The sequence below is a fragment of the Trachurus trachurus genome, assembly GCF_905171665.1.
Source record: "Trachurus trachurus genome assembly, chromosome: 15".
In the NCBI taxonomy this organism is placed as follows: Eukaryota; Metazoa; Chordata; class Actinopteri; order Carangiformes; family Carangidae; genus Trachurus; species Trachurus trachurus.
Genome location: NC_139906.1, coordinates 27246036 through 27270735, shown reverse-complemented (window position 1 = coordinate 27270735; position 24700 = coordinate 27246036). Strand labels below are relative to the sequence as shown.

Below are 24700 nucleotides of genomic sequence, written 5' to 3'. Positions count from 1 at the left end.
CGAAATAAAGGTGCTGCTGTTGGATTCTAATGTCTCCCTGTTCGCTCATGGAGCCTGACCTAGTTTCACATCAATTGCCTCGCCGAGATACAGTGGCAGGACGATGCATATCGAAATCCTGTTGTGAATCATCCAGAAACACACACACACACACACACACACACTGATATAAAGAAGTTGCTATTGAGTAGATTTCCCCTGTGGGTTCTCCTCTGGGAGGTTGAAAAGCAGCAGATAAGATACGAATGGAAACGACACTCATGAGAAAATGTACATACACTGACACAAGTAGCTGCAGTCAGAGCATCCGCTGTTTGTTTATGTGAACTTGTCATAACACTACATGGCAGAGCTGCTGCTCCTATAGAGCAAGGGTTCTCAAAGGACCCCTAAATTGACACAAATTAGACGATGGACTCCTATTGGACAAAATTCTGAAGCAAACACCAGAAATACACAAATATTTGTTCTGAGACTGTCAAGAACATTACTTTTTTTCAATGTATATGTTGACTAAATGGCCAATGGTGTGGGTTTTGTATATTGTAGAGAAATTTCTGGAAGACAGTGGTACAATTTCTCCAAAAACATTTAAACATTTCTATAAAAAAAAAATCTCAAAAAAAGTGGTAAGATTTCAAAAAAATAAAAATAAAAAGATAAAAACTTTCTAGAAAAAAAGTGGTAAAATTCTCAAAAAAAGAGTAAAATAATATTAATGATGACAAAAAGTGGTAAAAAAAAATTCTCAAAAAAAAGAAAAGCTTTAAAATTCTAGAAAAAAGTGGTAAAATTTCAAGAAAAAGTTGGGGACCCCCTTGAACCCTCTCAAGGACCCCTGGGGGTCCCCGGACCCCGCTTTGAGAACCACTGCTCTAGTGAACCGGTGCAGAGTCATGATAGCAGACGCAGTTAGAGAGTGTAAATAACTGAACAATAAAGCTTGATGGATCTCCGATGGTCCACTGACCCACTGATCTGGAGGGATTCCTCCCTACTGTGACAGACAGGTCAATCGACAGTGTGTGTGTACAGTGCAGTGTGTCTGACAGAGAGGCGGAGCGGGTGTGGGTAATGAGGGGCTGAGAGGATCGATGCTCTGTGCACAGCTCCACAATGAAATCAGATTTTAGCCATTTGAAATTGTGAAAAAAACTAAACAGAAAATCAATGAGTGGTGGTCAGCTGCATGTTGAGGCGGGCTACACAGATAAATCAATGTATGGAAACACTGTGTGACCCCGAACGAGTGGGAAGATGTAAAGACTGATCAGGTCAGTGCTAAGATGTGGATCTGAACATATTTGTTCTCTCATGTTGTCTCAAGTCTCTTGTTCAGATGCAGTATACCTGAGGCAACAGAGAACCACCACTATCAATCAACTAGGGATCTACGGATATGGTTGTTACAGGGCTGATACCGATACCAATTATTAGTAATCAAGGAAATCCATAACTGATATTTCCAACCGATACTCATTTGCAAAAAAAATAAATAAAATGTTGGTGTCAAATTTAGAAAAACACACCTGGGATTAGACTGAATACAGTAAACTGTTTTGTACACTGTAAAAATCTGTGGTAAAAAAGTCCTTCACTTTTTGTAGAATAAAACTCCAACACAGATCTTGGTTCAGTGGGTTCTGTGGGTGGGACAATGTTACACAGCCAAGAGTGGTGACTTCAGACAGAGAGATGCTGCATCAGAGTCAGAGGAGCACGTTTTAAAATACATTTGTTTAATAATTTTTTGGTGGGGGAAAAAAAAAGAAGAAAAAAAAGGCTGATTATCAAAAAAATGCTGAATATCGATATTAACAGCCATGCCGATAATCAGTTGACCCCTAGAATTACCACAACCATTGTTCTCCTCATCATAACAATATGTATCTGTTGTTTTGGGGATTTTTTTTTTTTTTTACAGTGAAAGTTGCCATTTAAAAGTTATAAAAATCAATCAAAATTCTGTTAATGAACATGTAACATGTGATGGAGCTAACAGATGGTACAGTTCAGCTGCTGGGTGGCCTTGCTACTGGTTCATTAACTGCCTGATAAGAGCTGTAACCGTTCAGCAGTATCACTCAGTGGATGGAACATGGATGTTATCTCTGTGTCTAATAAAAAGTAGATCCATGTACATTATACCGTGTAGACGTTCTCTGTCAGGTCGACTTGGACAACATCTCAGCTCACACACTTCCCCAGCCAAATGGTTCAAACCTGGAAATAACACAGATAATCAAGCACAGACTATTCTGTGCCGTTATCAAATGCCAAACAGAGAAATTCTAATTAACCCCAAAACCCTGTTGTCCACTCGCTTCTCCCTCCTCACTTTTCATCCAATTTACCACCTATTCTGCCCCGTGGTCCCTGGTGGAGATGGCAAGATTCCTGTAATTACAGCTGACAAACTGACGTTTGGTATTTTACTGCGGGTGTAGGGGTGTGTGTGGTGGTGGTGGGGGGGCGTTCACGCAGGGAACAGAAAGGAGTTTGAAACGCGAACTAGAAATGGGCTTGTCGGTGCTGTTAATTACTGACGATGGTTCCACAGTGGGGGTTGAGGAGTGATGTGAAAACGTCAGGTATTCATATCTGTATCTGGAGCAGTCAAAATGAGAATGCTTCAAAAAAAAAAAAGAAAAAAAAAAAGAAAACCACAATCCATTTGAAGTTCCTTCAACATAAAGATGAAATACCTCCGTTTAGATAAAAGCTCTCAGCCTCTAGGTGCAACAACACTAATCATTTCAGAGCTGCTCATGATTCAGCTCCTGGGACCCCGCCCACCCCCTCTAATGAGGATAGCTGCGCCAGTGCAAAATGAACACACTTGATAATTGCTCCTAATTGGCCTGCGCTGCGGTTGTGTGTGGGTGTGTGATGGTACAGCAGAGAGGCCGTCCTACATCATAAATGATGGAAATTTATTCATTAAACATCTTGACATTTCCTGATGTGCTGCTTCGATCGGGACGCTGGAGGAAGAGCTGTGCTGCTGCTGACATGAGCCTTTACAAGAACAGCAAAAAAATAGATTGGGCTTAATATTCAATCTTCAATAATCTATATTTATCCCAGCATCACATAGTATGACGGTGATCACAACGTCAAACTTGCCGAGACTTCCACACTGAAATTTCTAGAGGGTGCAGCACGTCGGAGTAACTCTGTTACTAACTCAGTTACTTTTGGGGAAAAGTAACTAGTAACTATAACTAATTACTTTTTAAATGTAACATGCCCAACACTGGTCTTAATGATCCTCAAATGTTTTCATGTTGTTGTTTGTTCAACAAACAATATTGTGCAATATGCCTTTTTTTTCCTAAACTTTTTTAAAGGGAGAGTTCACCCAAAATTCAAATTTCACTCATTTTCTACTCACCCTCATGTCGACTGAGACACTGGGAGCTTCCGCTACAAACAAGCTTTAAACATAGACTTATTTAATTTTTTTCGGAACAATTTCTCATGTCTGGGCTTCAATACAAGAGGGACATTACAGATGAGCAGTATGGAGGTATTTGGATGTTTTTTGGTGTGTCTTTTTGGACGAAGAAAAGTGAGCCCCGTTCGCAACCGTCATATGGCAGTGCAGTGCTGCACGGAGCCCCGCGAAACTTCTCCCAGCCCTTAGTCGACATGAGGGTGAGTAGATAATGAGGGAAATTGGAATTTTGGGTGAACTATCCCTTTAAGGAGCCTGATTTCCTAAAGGTCTGCAGGCGAAAAAACGTATTGACTTGATATCACCTGCAAACAAATGTGCAAGTTGATCTACTACCAGTGCACGCTGAGTGTTTGGCGTAGCTCAACAATATGTTTGTTTTCCTCCCCCTTAACACCAACACCTCCACGGGATCAAACTGGATCCCACAATTCAGTCTTTATTTGGGTTACTTAGTAAATCAGGCCCTGAGAGTGGAATACTTATCAGTGTGGTAAATATGGGACGTCCACTCATGGGCTGGCAAAACACAAATAACTACCAACGTTGCTCCATTCATGCATAAAAAAAAAAAAAAAAGCATATTCTTCAATAAATAAATGAATATAAGAGTGATGGATGTAGCTTTAAGAGAACCGCCCACTGCACATTACTGATATTTATTATTTAATACACTCTGGAGGATTGTTGTGACCACGGTGGCAGTTTGTTAATGTGTTGGTTCTAACACATCCCGCCCTGTGCTGCTGTAACACAACATGCTCTGACAGTCATTGGTCTGCTTCCCACACCCACTCTGCTTCACTGTAACGCTCCACGAAAAACAAACTTACTAAACATTAGAGGGTGACCACAGGGTCTGTACTCATGGGTGAACAGGAGAGCTGGTGCGTGGGCCGGTTGCCGCGACGAGGGGATGGGTGTCGCCTCCCCCAGGGGGAAGAAGCAGCACACGGGTCACGCTGAGTGGGTGGCTAATACTCTGACTCAGGCTCACGGCTGGACAATGTCAGGCCCCCCCTGCCCCCTTCAGGGCAACAGGACATAGGAGAGAGTCGCTGAAATAGTAAGACTGTGACAAGCCTCCGCCAACACACGGTCTGCCTCAGTGGACACTGTGGATAATGTGCATCAAAGCAAGAGGATTGTGGAACCACCAGAAAAAAAAAAAGGTGGCCTGAAGCTGTGTGCCATTTCAAAGCACAGAGGGAAACAGTGACTGCATTTAGTTGCAACAAAGAAGCTCCTCATAGGCCCAGATCCCTGTGCACCGAAGATTCACTCTGCACAAATCCTAACTGGGTTACAATCAGGAGGAAAAGTTACACTCTCAGAGACAAAGAAAATAATAAGACACTACACTGTGTCTCCTTGTAGATAGAGCAGCTTGTGTGTGTGTGTGTGGACTGATGAAGATCTAAACTGTGGTGGTTTCAGCTTCATGCTCATCAACTCCTCTTCACTATCAGTCTCTGCTCTTTGCTGTGGAGCCTGGTTCACACCATGCCGATGTTTCTACTACACTATGAGTGTTTGAATCGTGTTTTCAATAATGATAATATAAGAACATCAAAATTCTGTGTGTTTTTAGTTGAACCAGATTGTGTTTGTTTGTTGTTGTAATTTAGATGAAGATGTGATCATAGTTTAGGACACATTTATATGGTAAATGGAGATATCTCCATAGGAATGTGTGATCAGGTCACCTATCAAACCAATCAGGCTCCCATTAACATGTACATGATTATGATCATGAGCGGCTTAAAGGGATAGTTCAACATTTTGGCAAATTAATCTCTATAGTCTGAGTAGGTTTGTTACCTTTTTTGTCGGTGCAAGCTATTTTTAGAATGGCGGAGCAGAGCTGTGAGCTGCTCAGAGCTACGCTACGGAGGTTAATGGGATTTCTTGGTTTCCCTCATCAAACTCATCAAATAAACAATCCAACAACTCCACAACGCTTTCGTGGATCAGTTGTGACCTACACATTCACCACGCTATGAGATAAGTAACAGAATGTTACCAGACAGAGTTGTTTTCGAGGTAAATGCAGAGACTACTTGCCGAAAAACTGCCCACGACGGGAACTTGCATCAGCGGTTTTGCATGAATTTACCTCTAAAACAGCGTGACATCGCGATTACGATAATGGCGATACGATAATGTTGCAGCACTAGTGGAGAGATTATATCTCCAGCCTGACCTGACAACACCTCAGTCAGAGCTGGACAATGTAGCCGGGGGGAAGTCTGGGGCTCACTGGTGCAGCTGCTGCCCCCGAGACCTGACCTTGGGTAAGCGGATGAAAATGGATGGATGACCAGTAGCAGAGTCATGTGTAAATGTATGTAACAGTGGATGTATTCATCAAAACATCCTGCTGGCAGCTGGTCAGGGCTAATAGCAGCAGGTAGTGACCTGGAGAGAGGGTCAGTGATGGGGGCGGCGGTGGCGAAGATGGGTTTTTGTGGAGGAGAGAAGATTGTTGCAGCATCGCAGTTTTACTGACTTCCCACAGTTGAGCTGCAGCGCTCTGCTACGCCGGAGGTCAAGATAACTGCAAGAGTGAAACTATCAATTATTGATCTGCCTGGAGGGGGGGTGGTGGTGCTGGTGGTGGGGGGGCTGTAATGTTACGCTGGCCCTTCTGATACCGAGACAATCAGCGGCGCAACCGTCTCAACGACCAACTACAGTATAAAGGTTCTTAAAGCAGAAGTAAGCGGAATGTTTGTGTTAATATAAGTCTTAAATAGTTCTATCTTCCGACAGCAATCACTTCTATAGAGTGTTTGGTCTGAAACACGGGTCTGTCAGTCACTCTGCTCTGCTGTAAGCCAAGGAGAAAACTTTCCTTGTATCCTACAACCTTTATCCAATGAGGAGAGAGAACGGCATAAAGGGGCAGTCCTCTCTGTGTGTGCAGCCAAGGGATGCGCGTGAATGTGGTGACGTAGGGACGCGGTCGGGGACTGCTAACTCCATCGGCTGACAGGAAGTTAGCCAAAACCACCGGATCGCTTACTTCTGCTTTAACTGTGATGCATGCAACAACAACTCATAGAGGAGATCAGAAAGCAGCCGTGGTGCCGCCGAGTTGTTTTGAACTGGAGAACTGAGACCAAAGGGAAGCCAAACGAGTCGACGCATCTAAATGCCAGATAAATAACATCAGAGCTGATGTTAAATGCCCCTGCACGCAGAAACTATTAGTGTCTGTTAGTTTCTGGCAGCAGACATTTGCAGCCCACCTGAGGAGACACGAAACAACAGGATTAAGATAATGTGAGGGAGGGAGATGGAGAAGGGGAGAGGGGGAGTGAGTGAGTGAGTGAGTCATAGTGCCAGACGAAATGAGCTGACTGGATCAGAAGCCTGTTGACACACATTTCCAAACTGCAGCACAACAGCGCTGACCAGCACAAGTGGAAGGCAGAGCGGGGTTCCACGTCTGGTCTGTCAGCCTCAGCAGGGAGGGAGTCAAGGTGTTGCTAAGGTACGGAGGAGCAGAGGGGGGGGTGGGGGGCACGGGGAGGCGTCTTTGAACATGAATATTGAAGTGCGTGCACAGCCCCCCCCCCCACCCCTCCTCCCATCTTCACCGAGCCTCCCTCTTTCTCCTCCGTCCAGCCTCAACCATCCTTTCTGTCCCCCTCCGTCTGCTATTGTTGCTGCCTCCTCCACTCCCCCCACATAACAGCGACCAACCACAGTGGAGCTGAATTCACCTCCTTTTTTTTTAAGCTTTTCTTTTTTCCCCTCTTTGTTTTGTTTAGGTGGTGGCTGTTTGGGGTGTGTGCATGTGTGTGTGCTCAACCAGCCCACACAGCGGTGGGAGAGGAGGAGACAACAGTAAGCGGGAGCGATGTCATTTCCCCCCCTCCCTCCTCCTTTTTCTCTCTCTCTCTCTCTCTTCTCCTTCTCTTGCTCCTTCTCCTTCATCGCCACAGCCATCAGAATCCGTCCCCTCTCTCTCTCTCTCACCATCATTCTGCTCGGTTATGCAATAACACCGTCCTTCCACGGCGGCTGCCCGGCGCTGGAGCCCTATACTGTAACGCTGCTGTCACTGGCAGTAGGCGCAGATCTTTATTGCCATAGTGACCGGCTGGCGCTCCGGCCGTCTCTGCCTCTTCACGCGCAGTCTGCTCCGTGGGATTTTTTTTTTAATTTTCTACAGCGTTTCCCCTCTCCTCTGGAATATCATCATCATCTGTCAGACGCGGCTGATTCCCGGAGCTGCACGTTGCTGCCTGGGTGTCACCGATACGCCGCCAGCTGATCCTACAGACACAATCATGCGCGGCGGAGCTGCCACGGGGGCTTCGCCGAACGGAAGGAGGCTTCTCTGAAAGGCACTAATTGCACTGTTACCCAGCACCACAGGACTGGGGGTGGGTGGGTGGGTGGGGGGAGCGTGCACGTTTGCCAATACACTGGGGAGGGAGGTGGAGGAATTTAAGCCAAGCGGTGACAGAGAACTCCAGAGACGGGGAGGATGGGAGGAAAAGTGGGGAGGTGAGAAGGTGGGAGGGGGCAAACGGGGAGAGGGGATCTCCTCGCCCCCCCCAAACAAAGGCTGCTAACACTGTAGCAGCAGCAGCTGCTGATTAAAAAAAACTGACTGCAAAGATTTGTGTGGGGGCAAACTTGGTCTGAAGGGAAGTTAGTGGTGGTGGGCTGCAGCTGACAGTACGGAGCGGAGACGCCACTCCAAAACAACACTGCCTTCCATCCCTCTGTCTGTCACTTCATCTGTCGCTCACACACACTGGGACTGTGGCCACAGAGGAAGCCCCCCCCTCCCTCGTTCTCCCCCAGGGCTCCATATGTAGCATGCTGCGGTTTCCAGCAGGGTCCAACCAGCATGCTGGATGATGTTGACTTACACCTTAGACGCCTTAGGGTAAGCATTTCTCTTTCTACTCTGTATTACATTTACTGGACAGCTACATGAGACATGGATGTGGATGAGGATATGGATGAGGTTGAGGATGAGGTTAAGGATGAGGATATGGATGAGGACGAGGTTAAGGATGAGGATATGGATAAGGATGAGGATGAGGTTGAGGTTAAGGATGAGGATATGGATGAGGATGTGGATGAGGATGAGGATAAAGATGAGGATATGGATGAGGATGAGGATGTGGATAAAGATGAGGATATGGATGAGGATGTGGATGAGGTTGAGGATATGAATGAGGATGAGGATATGGATGAGGATGTGGATGAGGATATGGATGAGGATGTGGATGAGGTTAAGGATGAGGTTGAGGATGAGGATAAGGTTAAGGATGAGGATATGGATGAGGTTGAGAATATGAATGAGGATGAGGATATGGATGAGGATATGAATAAGGATGAGGTTAAGGATGAGGATATGGATGAGGACGAGGTTAAGGATGATGATTAGGTTAAGGGTGAGGATGAGGATGAGTACAGCTCATATTTAACCCTGAGCCCAGAATGCTCCTATCTACCTTTTTGCTCACACTTCCAGTTGGAGCTAATAGCTCCAGCTCCTTGTCATTCCCTTCTGAGGTTCCTCTAAAGGGAATGAGGGGGGAGGGGTCACACTCACTTTTCTGTGGGGGGTTTAATCATTGATGATATATCAAAGTGGGTGGGTGGGTGTTAGTGTGGGATTTAAATGACAGCTTTAAATCATTCTCTAACATTGTGGGCATGCTGGTTGGCTCATAAACACCAGCAGCATTCTAACCTCTGCTCCGCGTGGCTGTTGTTTTGTTTCGATTCACAATTGATTTCCTCTTGGGGGGTGGGGGAGGCTGAAGCTACACCTGTGTGGGAGCATCCTATTGTGACTCACGTCTCCATCATTTCCCGTCTCTTCCAGAAACGTGTCCCCCTGCCAGGTTAGCTGAGCTGAGCGCCAGCACCATGGGCACCACGGTGGTCACCATCGAGGACGTGGAGGCGCTGGAGGCCAAGGAGGAGCAGGAGGAGTCCATCCTGGCCATGCTGGGCATCATCGGCACCTTCCTCAACCTGTTTGTCATCGTGTTTGTTTACATTTACACCACACTGTGACGTGATATCCAGGATGAGAACCTGCCATCATCGTCATCATCAGAAGACAGGACGGGCCGGGGAGCGCAGCGGGAGGTGATATGTACATCTCTCCCAGTGAACTGGACAGGCCGTTTGGGGGTGAAGACGGAGAAGCCATATCGCCGAGTCACAGCCATGACCCCGGGAGATAACAGAGGGCTGGAGGACACGACGGGAACGAGGCCATGTAGGGGGAGCAGAGCTAGACACCCCCCACCACCACAACCACCACCACCCCCAGTGATCTGGCAGGAAATACAAACTTCACCTTGATCTCATGTTCTTGGGACTCACTGGAAAGATGAGCCGAACGAGACGATGCTGATTCATTTCCACGTCCTTTTCCAGACGTGGGGACTTTAACTGCCACCTTCCTGAAGGGCTTTGAAAAACCACATGTTTGTGGAAGCAGAAGCTGGGAGATGTTCGGAGGGAAGCTGGTCTGCACAAACTGTTGCTCAGTCAGACTTCTGGGCCCAGCGTGTCTCTGTCCAGGGCTCCTGTTAAGACGAATGTGTCTGTGGACAAACTCTGCTGTGCTGCCATCTCCCCAGAATAACAAACACATGTCTCTGCCGGAGCGTACCTAGAACAACTCTAACATCATGTTGAGCAGGAATTTATAGAAAAGCCCAGAAAATGTGAAAACCCAGAGGGTGGGGGGTGGGGTGGGGCAGTGAGTGACTTACAGTTAAGTGAACTGAGCGTGTGGAGGCTGAAAAACTCTTGATATATTTGTTGATGTTGAATTCAGGTGGGTGACTGCGATCCCTTTCCTGTATTAATGAAGCTTTTATAAATATTTGAACAAAGTCTAGATGTATTGTGCATTTGAACAATAAACATCAGAGCACATAATAACCAAGCCTGATCTGTGAGAGAAAGAGTGTGAGATCAGCTGAGTTCATCACACATTCAGGTGGATGGTTCATGTTTTCATGTGATGATGGTGAAACAGACAGAGGGATGAAAGCAGCCTGACCGACAGAAGCCAGGTTTATACGCAGACTCTTTTCAATCTGATTCAAATCATTCCCAATGAAGATTTCATGTCGACTGTTTACATGTCAGGTGATCTATTCTGATCTGGTGTTTAAACTGCCCTGTACACACTGCATTTATTCAGAAGGGATGTTTTACAGCTGTGTGACAGGTGCAGAGAGCTCTCAATGGACGCACCGGTTCGAGTTGAAATTATCGACAAATGACTCCGATTATTTTTCTTTTTTTTATTATCTAATTAATGTTAGTGAGTCAGGCCACGTCGGCTTTTAATTTTCAGGCCTGGTGAGAACTCCAACGCAGATTAATCAAAACATCACATGAAAAAACATCTGGTGAAAGATTTAGAAACTTATATTCATTTTTATCTCATTGCACCGTTTGCATGATATGATTCTACCTTTAATTGGTTTGGGAGCAGGATTATTGTAATTATTGTACCCTCTGAAACCAAATGAAATTCCATTGGTTTGAGGAGGTGTTTATACGGAGCATTAAGGGATGTAACAATTACCGGTATTACTGTTCATCTCGATAAAATCTTTACATGGTAGCAAAAGCGCCTGTGTGTAAATTATTTGGCTTTATCTCAGTGACTGAGTGGAGACGACACAATGTAAGGAAACTTGATGTTATGTAAACATGTTCATTTAATATTGTTGCTGATCAAGATGAACGTACGGTGATTAAGGTTACTTATTAAGATTAATCCATACTGAAGGGTAGTTACATGTCTGTATCTTTAGCTCAAGAAATTGTATTTTTAATGTTTTACTGTGATGTTTTAAATTCGTTTTAAAGGTAGTTCAAGTAGTAATTTAAACTTGCACTGAAGAAACATTTCCTGATAAATAGCTTTGTTGGACTTAAAGGTGTTAGCTACAAGTTTAATTCCTCCCGGCCAGTAGGTGTCGCACTCACACTCACCTGCTCTCGCTCCAACCTTCAATTATACTGGTTGCCAGGTATGCCTACGTATAGGGAGCGGCTAGTAGCTAAAGCTAAGCTAACACAAACCGTATTTAACAAGCAGCAGCTCCGGTGTTGACAACGGACTGGAAACACATCTGAATCATTTCACACTAACTCACCTGCAGACGAACCTGACAAACCTGCAGTATCACGCCTGCACCGGAAATGTTAGTTAGCATTAGCATTAGCATTAGCACAATGCCATTTCTCCACAGAGCTATCAGGATCTGGCTCCCCCTGAGCTCAGCCTCACGTGACATCAACGTACTAATGCTGTTGGTGCAGAGATCATTTCATGCCGACGTGGCCAACGTAACCAGATGTAAATATTTACATATTTTGGACCTGTCAAAATTACTTCTATACCATACTTTTTTTTTTTGTAAAATTAATACTTTTATTCTGCACTCCTCTAGACGTTCTGTGGATGTATTATTTTTGAAAAATTAATTGTTCTGATGAAAAAGTTGTAGCTATAACCTTTAAGAACATGACAATTATATTGATAATTGTGATAATTTGGTCACTTACATCCCTACGGAGCATATTTACTCAGTTTGGACAGTTTAACAGATTCTCATTGGAATATTTGGCTCCATGTAACTCCAGCTTATAACTGCTCCTGTTGTCCGACAACACACATGGAGAGGGAAGGGAGGGGGGCAATCAGAATGGCCGACATATTCAATCTGATCCAACACACATCTTGAGAACAAGATTAGCGCACGTGCCATCTCCCATCCCTGCCCCCCATCCACCTGAAGGTGCCTATGTGGAATGGTAATGAGGGCGGTGCGATGTTGCTCAGTTCCCACCTCATGCTGCCTCCACCCATACATGTGATTGGGGGGGGGGAAATCCTGTGTCTCCATTTTCTGCGCGCAGGAGTTAAACCCCTTTATCCAAAGCAAAGGCTTTTCCCCCCAGCCTGGGGAAAACCTCCGATGGAACAAACGAGACACACATCCCCGCTGCTCACATATTCATTCACACTCTTGCACAGACGCATCCAGCAAAGCGGGGACTGCCGTCTGCTCGGCGGTCTCTACGGGATGTGGAGTGATTAATCATTACCAGCCAGCCTCCAACAGGCCAGTCATGTTAACATCACCCTCCAACATCATGGGTGCTCCCAACTTCAGTGTGAGTGATGGGACCGAAACACACAGCTGCTGCCTGAGTGACGTCAGCTGGTCGACTTTGATTCTCATCATCAGAAGAGAAAAAAGTGATTAAGGAAATGAGGATGAATTATATAAATAAAAAAAAACACAGATTTAACACAAACACAAAAGAATTTATCACAGATACGGAATAACGTGCAAAGAAATTCATCCCTCAATTGAGAGAAATGACCGGTGTGGTGACATTCAGAGGTATTATCGCTCACTAATGGCTTGGCTTCCAGTGATGGAGTGCTGGGCGATGGGGGGAAATTGTAATGTATCCCAAAAGGCTTTGCCAAGACACCGGTGATTCATGTGGAGTGAGGCTGATGGGGCTGAGGAGCTGTGGGGCGGTGGGGAGGGAGGAGGAGGTGGTGGTGGTGGTGGTGGTGGTGGTGGGGGGGTTAGGGTAGGGAGAATTAAAGGCCTGTGTTCTGGTGGACAAGGTAAGACTAAAAGGCAAATAAAAAGGTATCTGGGGCCGTTCCGGGAAATAAGGCTGCACTTGCGGGGGATTTATTTCTCTGGGGTGTAGGTGGTGGGGGTGGGGGTCAGTAGTGCTGCTGGTACCAATACCACAATTTGGTGCTTTGGCAGCACACTTTAAACATCTTCTTTCAGTACTTTTTGTCATTTTGTAAGAGAAAAAAAAGCTAAAACTCAACAAAACTGTTGTAGCTTCTTTTCCTGTGTGAACCTGACTATCATCTGGAAGCAGGGCTGACCCATGAATCGTATTTTCAACGATATGAACATGCACGGGAAACACATCGCAAAAGGTTGCGACGAACAAGGAGAGGGTTCAATTAAAGTTTTGTTTAATTAATTGATTATTCATGTGCAATTTGTTCAATAAAATGATGCTCAAAATATTTTTTCTTTTGTTCTATTCAGTGTCTCAGGGAACCATCACTAACAGACCAACGTCTTCATCAGAAACAGATTTGTTGAGACAAATTGTGGGATAAATAACTCATCTAATTTAAAAACCTATTACCAGTTGTGGGTCCCTATCCCTACTGTGTGTACAGGTAAGGCCTGCATCTCCACTGGAGGTCGGCTCAGTCTATGTGTTGACTTATGACCATGATCCTCAGCAGCCTGGTGGGCCCCACGGAGCGGAGGGAGTGGAATGAGGAGGGATGGGTTGGTCTTTAATGGTCCTCCTGCCATAATGGACACTGCAGAATATGGCTAATGATGCTTGGTTTAAATATATTAGTGTAGTAATTCCCTCTAAAGGAGATGTATGAGACGATCAATCATTAACTTATTGATTTGTTCCCTTTTAATTTGTTAAAGCTGCATACATATATATATTTTTTCGGTCACCATGGAAACACGGTGACAAGCTGAAGCGAAGCAAAGAGCATGGCTGTCATTCATTTACAGTGTTTCTGTCCGTTGATGGATGGATGTCTAACATTTACTCCACATCCCGCTCTTTTTGTTCTCTAACTAAACAAACTAAACAAAGAAATGTCTGACAACTTTTTTACACTAACACAGAACCAACACATATACTGTATACAGCTCTGGAAAAAAAATAAGAGACCACTCCAAAATGATTGATAAATCAGCTACAGCCATTGGATTGCAATGTCTATTGAATTCCAGCACAAGCTCACCTCAACTCTACTTACTGAGGCACTGATTAGGTGATCACCTGAACCAAGTCATGTTTAATGAAGATTATAAAAACCACTGCTGTGATTATTCAATTGGGGAACTCTTACTAAGTTAAAACATTAGTGTTGTGTTGTTTAAAAATGAATATGAACTTGTCTTCTTTTACATTCAAGGTCTGAAAACGCTGGAACTTCTTTTGTCATTTTGACCAGTTGCCATTTTCTGCAAATAAATGCTCTAAATGACAATATTCTTATTTGAAATTTGGGAGATATGTTGTCAGTAGTTTATAGAACAAAACAAAAATGGAGAAACAAACATGGCTTGGGACTGTTACCTTGTGAACACGAATGACCTAATTGAAAAACGCAACAACTGAATTGTTTTAGCCCTAGAATGTGAACAAAGCAAACAGACCACATGTCTGAACACACACAGGCTCAGACAAACATGGCCATGTCACACAGCAGCACAGTATGACTTCCACTATGAGGTTACACGTTGTTGTGGTGCCACAGCAGGCCTCAGGAACACCTTCAGTTGGGTGAGGTTGGGTAGTTGTGAGGGTGGGTTCAGTGAAGAGACTGCAGTTGCATTACTTCACATAGAATTAGCATACAATGGAGAGAGAGCAGCAAGATGGAAGGTCATAAATCTTTGAAGTGGAATTAAGATCCAGCAGTGCACTCCCACACACAAAACACCGTCTCTGATGGGGAGCGAGCACTAACACACATGTTGTGCTGGATCTCCTCCTCTCTATGTATTTTAATCTAAGCCCTGCCTTATAGGGCTTTAAGATCCTGTCATTTCCATATACGTGTTTGTGTGATAGGATTTATGGTAAGTTAACTTTGTACTATAAAAACCACAGCTATGTGGAAAAATGTGGAAAATGTGTTACAAGTTCAGATGATTAAAGCCCCAGTATGTAACTTATTTGGCTTTTTATTAGCAAAAATCAAATATGTCTTTCATAAATACGTATTTCACTGAAGTTGAATCACACCCACATAAAATGAAAGCTTTCTCTACCTTAGAATGAGTTGTTACAAGTCGTTACAAATACATAAGTGGGCGACGCACCGAACCGAGGCGGCCATGTTGCATCGCCATTTTTTACGTTCAGTGGCAGAGTGACCGTAGGTAACCATAGAAACTCAGCGGAGCTGTGGGCTCGGCCTGTTAAAACTGTCACCACTGTGTAGTGTGAGGAAGGACGGAGGCACTGGTGTTGCATTCAGGTGCAGTCAGGCAGACGGCCGTCGGCAAACCAACCGGATGTCATTTTTCTCCATGAGAGCAAGACGGTAAAACGTGGGTCAGGTAAACAATACGACATCACCATGACAACATATTCTCACACCTGTATTGTTTTGCCTCGTTCTGGCCGACCACTTGTTTACATAGACACTTGTTTATCCTGTTACATGCAGCGTCTGTTGTCTGTCTGACGTCTGCCCGATTTCACATGAATGCAACATCAAGAATACGTTCCGCTATGCAACCGCACCGCTAGATGGGGGGAATTCCTACATATTATACCCACAAATAGATTTTTCTGCTTTTGGTTAGACCAATGCAATATTGTTCAGTTCGTTCATTCTCTGCATAGCGCTCTTTCTCCGTTATTGTCGTTGACACACACAGAGCACACATGCATGACGCGGTAAAAGAGACTCGTATGGTCCGATCGCAAAAATGTGACTGAATGTGTGTTGGAGTACTAGTGAAGCAGGAGGAGCTACACCGTGACTGACCTGACAATCACACTGCAACACACAAAGACAATCAGCTCGGTCACGGTTCCATCAGACCGTCACACCACCAGCCACAGCGCCCTGCTTTTATTTGCACATAAATACTCATAATATCCTAATCAAACAAGATGTTGTAAACGTCATATCACACAGACACACATAAGTGTGTGTCAGAGGTATTTACCAGATAATGAGGAGCAATTACAACACTGTTTTTTTATCACTTGTTACTTAATTATGGAACCAGAGGCGCATTAGTGTGCACGCACATGCAAACTCTCTCTCTCTCTCTCTCTCACACACACACACAGCAGCTCAGCATCAGGCACACAGAGGTGGCACACACACTCAGCTGGATCTGGCTCTGGGCTGATAAGAGCTCACAAAGGGAACAGCAGCTATAAACACTGATGTGAAAATCCTCCTGTCTCTTACTGTACCAAATCTGTTCCATCCAAGCCAACACAAAGAGCGGCCTGATCAAACACAGTGTAGACGCGCTCGCCAGCGACTGGAGGGCCGCTGATCAAACACAGTGTGGCTGTGTGGGAGTAGACAGACGCTGCTGAATCAGGGTTTCACCGCTGGAGCAGACTCACAGTGAACCTCTCATTTACAATATTTGGTGATGTTACAGTTACATCTGCTCTTCACTGCAATGTGCGACAGATTAAATGATAATGAAAATAATCGTTAGTTGCAGCCCTAGACTCAACCTCTCAAAATAATGACAATATTAACTATATGGTTTCCATCACGACTTCATCAGGTTATGCATGTCTTACCTCACATTTTTGCATGACAGAGATAAATCAGAAATACAAATACAACATAGAGGTATAAATAATAACTACAGATGAACATAACTGGGGATTCATTTAAATACCATAAGGATCAAAACACTGGAATGAAATGAGGCACAGAATCACCTCCAATCACCTGAGACCATTTTGTTAACCAGCCCAACACAAACTGCTAGCTTAGCATGCCTCCAGCAGATGGAGCAGGATGAGTACAATGCTCATGTCCTGTAATCATGAAACAAACAACAGATTTCACTCACTTCAAGTTCATCATAGTCAACAGACTCAGAGTCTCTCATAAAGGAACTAAAAATATTGCTGACAGTTTTGTTACTCCCTCTGACTGCAGCCCAGCTACACAGAGTCCACCCAGCCCTGATGCTGGCCTCACCTGAACAGACCTGAGTCCTGGTCAGAGCTCAGAGACAAGTCAGACTCAAACAGACCTGAGTTATTAGTTTCCACCCACGCAGTGTGCCAACAACATAATATTATACTGGAGCAAAGACAACCAGATGCCAACAGAGCCAGTTCCTTCCACTGTGAGTCGTATTTCAAGACACTGTAGCTCCACCTGCTGTTTGACTCAGAGAACAAACACAGATTCTGTCTCAGCATCAGAGGCAGAACCTCCCGTTGAGCTGAGATCCAGATCCAGCCCCAAAACATCACAGTCCGTTCATATGATGAACAAACTGAAAGCCAGACCACACACTGACTGATACACTAACATGAATGTATGTGCTTCTGCCATGTTAAAGGGATAGTGTAACATTTTGGCAAATTGGCCATAATCCCTATAGTTTTAGGAGTACCGTAGGTTTGTTACCTTTAATTGTTGGTGCAAGCTATTTTTAGAACGGCAGAGCAGAGCTGCTCAGAGCTACGCTACGAAGGCTAATGGGATTTCTCGGTTTTATGGCGATGGGCGGCCAATTTGCCGAAATGTTGAACTATCCCTTTAATACGATGGCCCTGAGGTGCAAATCACAACAGCAAATCAGAAAACACAACAACAAAAGAGAAAACACAACGCAAAATTTACCCTTGTGGTTTCTGTTTTGTTGTTGTGTTTAGTAATTTGTCGTTGTGTTTTCTGATTTGCTGTTGTGATTTGCACCTCAGGGCCACCGAACAAGACCACTTCTTTGTGTCTGATATACACCAGTGCGTGGCTGCTCCACTCTGCTCTGACCTGAGGGAGCAGTGCTCTCAAGCTTTCAACAGAGTACAGAGTGGTAGAGACAGACACCACCTCCTTCAGTGTGTGTGTCCAGCGGGGAGCCTACCTGAGTCGTTGCGCAGGTACGAGGACATGGCGGGGATGAGGCAGGACTGGCTGAGCAGCTCCTGCAGCACGGCGGGCAGGGCTGAGCTGTTGTGGGTTCTGCTGTCTGCGGACGAGGCGTCGGTGCTGTGGCAGCTGCAGGAGCCTGCTGGGTTGATGTAGCTGGCCAAGACCTGGTGGAAGAACACGATGTAGACATGAGTCATGATATTTGCTTACATTGACGCATACAGTATAAGCGCAAGTTTCAAGTCACCTGCTCTGAACCAGCCTGTCCTCAGCTATGGAGAGGAGCGCCATTCATTTTAATATAGGGGGCTTTTTATGCCTTTAATTGATACAAGGTTGATTATCTTTCCTTCCTTACCGAGTTTTATGGTATATCCTTGAAGTAAGTCTGAGGTAAGCCCAGCAGCCCCCTTTCATCCGCATTAACTCTCAAATGGTTTGCCAGAAAAATGCAATTGAAGGTACAATATGTAATGTGATGAGCATCACACCTCCATCACTCCTCCTGGGCCCATATCAAGGCCCATATGTTTTTAATGTCTGATGAAGGTAGACTTCAGTATTTATTTACAGAAAAGGTATCCCTGCTAGCAAAGTTCATCCCGAAGGCCAATGAGCAGCTTAAGAGTATATTATGTGAGTGAAGTACTCAAATACTAATACTAGAGCTGCAACAATTAATTGATTTATAATACAATAATCTATTATTAAATTAATCGTCACTATTTTGATAATCGAATAATCGGTTTGGGTAGTTCTTTTCAGCTTCTTAAAAGTGAATATTTCTGGTTTTGGTACTGGTAATTATCGGCCCAATATTGGCCATAATTAGACAACATTTTGCCCCTGAGTTGATTTGAAAGCTTAATAAATGTTGATTTTTGAAGAGTCACACTTGTTTTTGTTGCGATTACAACAGTGATGTCGGTTTTATTATTTTGTTAAGTCAGAGGCAGAGCTATAGTGTTACCTTCGTCTTTACTCACTACATCTTAACCTTTCTTATCCTCTGGTGTGTATACTATCAAAAATGTAATTGGTTATCGGCATCAGCAGGAAGTTATCAGTTATCAGTGGGAATCAAAAGTCATTGTGCATCCCTACTAAAAGGTTCTGTCCCTCCACCTGCTACCACAACAGCTTCACTGCTCTAGCACCGATTCTGAACGTGTCTGGGCTCCACAGGAGTTTCACCAGTCTACTTAGTCACTGTCTGTATAGAATCTACGGTAACACAGCAAAATATAGCTTAGCACAAATATAGCTTAGCTAGAGTTAGCACCTACTGGTTGTCTCCCATCATTCCCATCCTTGTTGTTGCCTGGATAAGGAGACCTACCTGAAGCAGACAGGTGACGTGCTCCTCCTCCAGCCTTTGCTTAGTGAGGGCCTGCTCCACGTCCCAGCCTGAGGCGGTGGATCCGGTGCCGAACCCGGTTCCTTTAGCCCAGTACAACTGCTGCTCCTCACTGGTCCCCGCGCCGTGACAACTGGACATCTGTGGCTGTCGGCATAGAAACAGTCATCAGATGATGTGTCGGACTGGAGGGATTGGCTCGGATGTCAAGGAACATGTCTCACTGATGACTAAACTGTTGGATCTAGGAAATCTAAGTAGTGTCCTTCCAGGTCTCTGAGCTGGTTTCCATGGTCACATGGAGTCAGAGACCTGGATTAAAGTGGTGTGGAATCTAACATGGTTGATGTTTTCTTGGCTCTGCCTTTGTCTCACATTTAAAACAGTGGCTGTTCCTGGGGGGTCTCAAGGACGCTCAGCACAAAGGTACAAGCGTTTGGCTCACAATCTGTGCTGAGCTCCATAAATCCACACAGTGGTCAGAGAGGCAGCAGCCCTGAAAGCACCACATCAAAAATGTTTTTGTACATAACAGTACATATCTTTGTTTTTTTTAATATATATTTATATTATTATACATAATAAATCCTTTATTTTATTTCTTATTTCTTTATGCATCCTGTACTCTTTAATACTGTTACAGGAGAATTTACCACATGCGGGATCAATAAAGAATAAAGAGCTTTATGTCTTAAAGGCAAAAAGCCCCCTAAAGAAAAAAAAGCCATATTGCATCTGTAGTTTCTGTCATGTTTATGAGCATCACCAACCATCTCCATTTGTGTTGGTGCTGTAGTGAGACAAAGACAGTGAGCCTGGTTGCAACACAGATGAGTGTGAAAAAACAGCTGCTGCTTTTTGTTGATTTAGTTCTTTTCTGGATATCCCATCAGCCCCTGCTGCTGGGCACAGTGGGAGGAACTGAAGCTGTTGCAGCTTGTTTCAGGGATCTTCTCTGTATCTAGGTTTACCCCTCACAGCTGGGTCAGAGTTTCTATATTCATGATAATCTCATTCTTCCTTCACCTGTTTCCCTGAATATTGTCTGCTTCTGTGGTGTTAATAAGAACTTCATAGAAACATGCTTCAATGAAGAATAATGATCATTTTTAACAAGACAAGATATTGACTCAAAAACAATTACTGTCCAACTTCACATTGTTTAATTATAATTTGAGAGTAATCTAATAACATATGTGACATGTAGAATAACTTATGAACATATTCTTTATATTGAATAATATTATATAAATAATATGTAACAACAATCTTGTCACTTTTATCATTTTATTACCTTTTACAACATCATAAAAAAAAACTGTTGTGAAATTGGTTGTTATCATTCTGTGTGTGTCTGTGTCCCGTACCTCTGAGACACTGGTGCTGGCGTTAGGGTTGCGGGGGGCGTGGTGGCTCAGAGCTGACAGACAGGCCAAGATGAGGTGGATGGCGCCGATCTCCAGAGCCATGCGGCGGAGCAGCACGCCGTCGTCGGTGGTGAGAGGCGTGCTGCTGAACAACGCCCGCAGCACGTGGAAGGGCAGCGTGGGCAGCACGTTGGCCGACGGAGACTGCAGGATGTGACCTGAGAGGAGGACAGGGAAAATGATTATGTCTGGAACCTGAGCTCTTTCATTATGTAAAACATGAGCTGCTTTTATTTTTTTTATTCATTATGCAGTAGAAACACTTTTGCACACCGATTGACAAAAGGTGCGTCGGACGAGGAGAGCGACATAGGCTGGTGAAAAACACTTTTTCTTTCACTTTTGCAAATTATTTTTATTGTTTAGAATCGAGCAGCAGCTGTTCACCGCTACAGAGTGAATAGAGAAGAAACATGTGTTTATAAAAAAGGGTTTGTATATGGTAACAGTTCAACGTTTTGGCAAATTGGCCCATTGCCATAATCCCTATAGTTTTAGGAGTAGGTTCATTACCTTTAGTTGTCGGTGCAAGCTGTTTTTAGAGATAATAACGGAACATTAAGAGACAGAGTTGTTTTCGAGGCAAATGCAGAGACTGCTTGCTGAAAAACTGTCCCCAATTGGAACACGCATCAGCGGTTTTGCATGAATTTACCTCTAAGACAACTCTGTCTCGAAACATTCTGTTATCTCATAGCGTGGTGAATTTGCAGGTCACAACTTGTCCACCAGAGTGTTTTGGAGTTGTTGGATTGTGTATTTGATGAGTTTGATGAGGGAAACCAGGAAATCCCATTAGCCTCCGTAGCGTAGCTCTGAGCAGCTCACTGCTCTGCTCCGCTGTTCTAAAAATAGCTTGCACGGACAATTAAAGGGAACAAACCTACTATTAAAACTATAGGGATTATGGCAATGGGCCATTTCGCCAAAATGTTGAACTATCCCTTTAAGGAAACATGTGTGGTGAATAATGACTCATTTCTTATTCCACATGTCAGTCTCCAGTCTGCTGGGACCTGCATCACTAACACGGCCTCTCACTTCAAAACAAACAAAATGTTCATGAAAGATTAAGAGACATTATTAATATTCAGAGTGTGTGTGTGTGTGTGTGTGTGTGTGTGTGTGTGTGTGTGTGTGTAGACAGGTCGACCTCAGTGAATGTCAGAGTTGGCAGCTGTGCGGTGCTTTCAGACTTACTGCCCTCTCCATCATCTGTCACTCCCAGCACCAGGCGCAGCAGACACTGGGCGTGCTTCCTCTCCTTCAGCAGCACCTCGGCGTAACCTGGCAGGCGCAGGAAGAGGCCGAACGCCGCCAGCGAGTGGGCGGGGATGGGGGACATGGTCTGCACCGAGGACGAGGACGACGAGGACGACTGGGACTGCTGCTTGTTTATGGGCGGCGGCTCGGCGGCGATGGACTCGGGCGCCTCGTACACCAGCTCGCCCGACTGCTCGATGGTGACCCACTCGAACTGGTCGCTGTCCTTGGGCTTCTCCTGCGTGGCAGAGGGAACCACCGGGGCGCTGACCTGTGAACCACCGTCCAGGAGAGAAGAAGGTCACTTAAGCAAAGCTGACAGGTGAATGTGAGACGGTGCAGACTGGTGTATTTACTAAGGGTGGGAGAAAAAAATCGATTCACATAAATATTGCGATATCTTTGACGATTTTTAAATCGATTTATTTTTTTCAAAAATCGATTTATTTTTTTTATTTTTTTATATTGTGCAATGTGCATTTGTTAGCCTTTTTTTTTTACATACAGAGAGTACAGGTTATGAGTTCACTTTATAATGGAGTCTGTTAATTTATAGGCTCCTACAGTATTTGTGTGCAGATAAATGTTAAAAATGCAGACTAAAAATCGAGAGAATCGGCAATATCGTAGAATCGCAATTTAAATCGAATCGCCATCCAAAAAATGGTAGAAGAATCGAATCGGGAGAAAAGCATATCATCCCAGCCCTAGTATTTACTATGTGAGCAGAGGAGACCATGGGTTCTGTCAATGTTAGTTCTTCACTTCATCAGAAAACATCAGGTTGCAGGTCAAAGTCAAAGCACAATATTTAAACAAGGAGACAGACTTCTGCAGATATCACACAACACCAAAGTGAAGGTGAAGATCAACCCTCAGATTTAACCATTAGTTCGGTCGGAACCCCACGAGGGGTCGCTTGGAATTTAAATGGGGTCACCTGAAATGTCTAATTGATAAAAAAAAAAAAAAAATTACCTGATTATTACTCTTTTTAAAATTATGATAAAGACGCCACACACAATCCTAAACAACTGTATTCTATACTTTCACTTTCTCGAATTCAAATAAAATGCAGTATATAAAAATATCTGAGCTGGCGCATCTTGAGTGACGGGGTTGCCAGAAATTTGTGATGTCATAATGGGGTCGCGAGCCAAAAAAAGGTTGGGAACCACTGCATTAGTTTGACTCGGCCCCTAACTCTTAGCTGAGAGGTGGAGTTTGTGTGGAGGGGAGACTCTAGTGGTTGCTGGTTTGTGTCAAGCATACATTTACCCACCTGTCACTCAAAGAGGCCATTCCATTCATTATTCATAATTGTAGTCCTTAGTAAAAGGTGATTTACATAAACACATCAATAAGGATTCATTTATCTGTAGAAACCAAACTGATTCTGACTGTAAACATGTTTATTTCTGCTGTAAAATTTGACATTTTAACATGGGAGTCTATGGAGAATGACGCACTGTTGAAGACTCACTTTAGTGGTGAAAGGAGGAAGTGCAGTCTATGGTACTCCAGTGTTTTTTATAAACCCCAGAGCTCGAAGCTGATTTTGACTAAACAACCCCATCTCAGCCTCCACTTACTATCAGTTCTAAAAGCTTCAATCATATCACATGGTTTTTATCAACAGAGATACAGTATTTCAGATGCTGCTGACATGAGAGCTCTGTTAAGGACTTCAGGGGTAGAACCAAAAACCAGCAACCCACAGTGATCTGAACCTCTCTTGAGTCCAGGTTCATACCACCCTCTCAATGCTTTTAACAGGACATAGAGGTGATGGTTCATATGGAAACCTGGACTATTATATAATATAATGATTACATGGTATAATAAAACTGATATACAGCTGTTTTTGCTGTAAGCCAATCAAAAACAAGTGTATAATCAACAACCAATGGTGGTGACGTGCAGAAGAAAGACCAGAGTCTGACCTGCTGGATGACATCAGGGTAGAGCATGGGCAGCCTCTCTGCGATCAGGGCCAGGCCTCCCATGCCGGCGAAGACCTGCAGCGGCGACTGGATGGGGTTGGTCTCCAACAGGGACTCGTCAGTTGCGGCGTCCAGACATTCGTCGCCGGCCATCATGGGTTCGTCCTCAGAGCAGCTGTTGAGCGCGTCACAGTGATCCACTGCAAGCAGAGCAAAGAGAGGACCTGTTGTATGTTCATGCACTGTTTCCACCAAGAAGAACCTCTCACTGAAACCTAACCTTCACTGTGTAATGTACAGTATAAGTCTGTCAGTCTGTCAGGTACAGGCTGTTGCATCCTGGGACTGCTGACTGTTTCAATCAAACTGAGGACGTATTCACACCTGGTTTGTTTGGAGCAGTTGTTCCGAAACAGGGAGCGTTTCACCTCAAAGATTGGTTCGTTTGGTCATATGTGATTGTGAACACAGCACTCGTGCTCGGATGTGGAACAAAACAAGCACGCCAAGATTCGTATTTCCTTTTTTTTTTTTTTTGTTCCCGTTTTCGGG

The 24700-nt window shown here is 44.4% G+C and overlaps 1 protein-coding gene across 8 annotated transcripts in view; it reads right to left on the bottom strand.

The window, feature by feature from the left end:
- Positions 1-24700, bottom strand: part of birc6 (baculoviral IAP repeat containing 6) — a 139704-nt gene that overhangs the window by 45478 nt on the left and 69526 nt on the right. For 6 of the 8 annotated variants that reach the window (XM_083987807.1, XM_083987811.1, XM_083987813.1 and 3 more), the window contains exons 60-64: positions 24149-24372; positions 22143-22476; positions 20883-21100; positions 19498-19662; positions 18151-18322 (exon numbers count right to left, since the gene is read on the bottom strand). In XM_083987807.1, the coding sequence (XP_083843933.1) occupies positions 18151-18322; positions 19498-19662; positions 20883-21100; positions 22143-22476; positions 24149-24372 (1113 nt within the window). The remainder of the gene's footprint in view (positions 1-18150; positions 18323-19497; positions 19663-20882; positions 21101-22142; positions 22477-24148; positions 24373-24700) is intronic. The other 2 variants (XM_083987812.1, XM_083987814.1) reach the window with 1 other exon arrangement.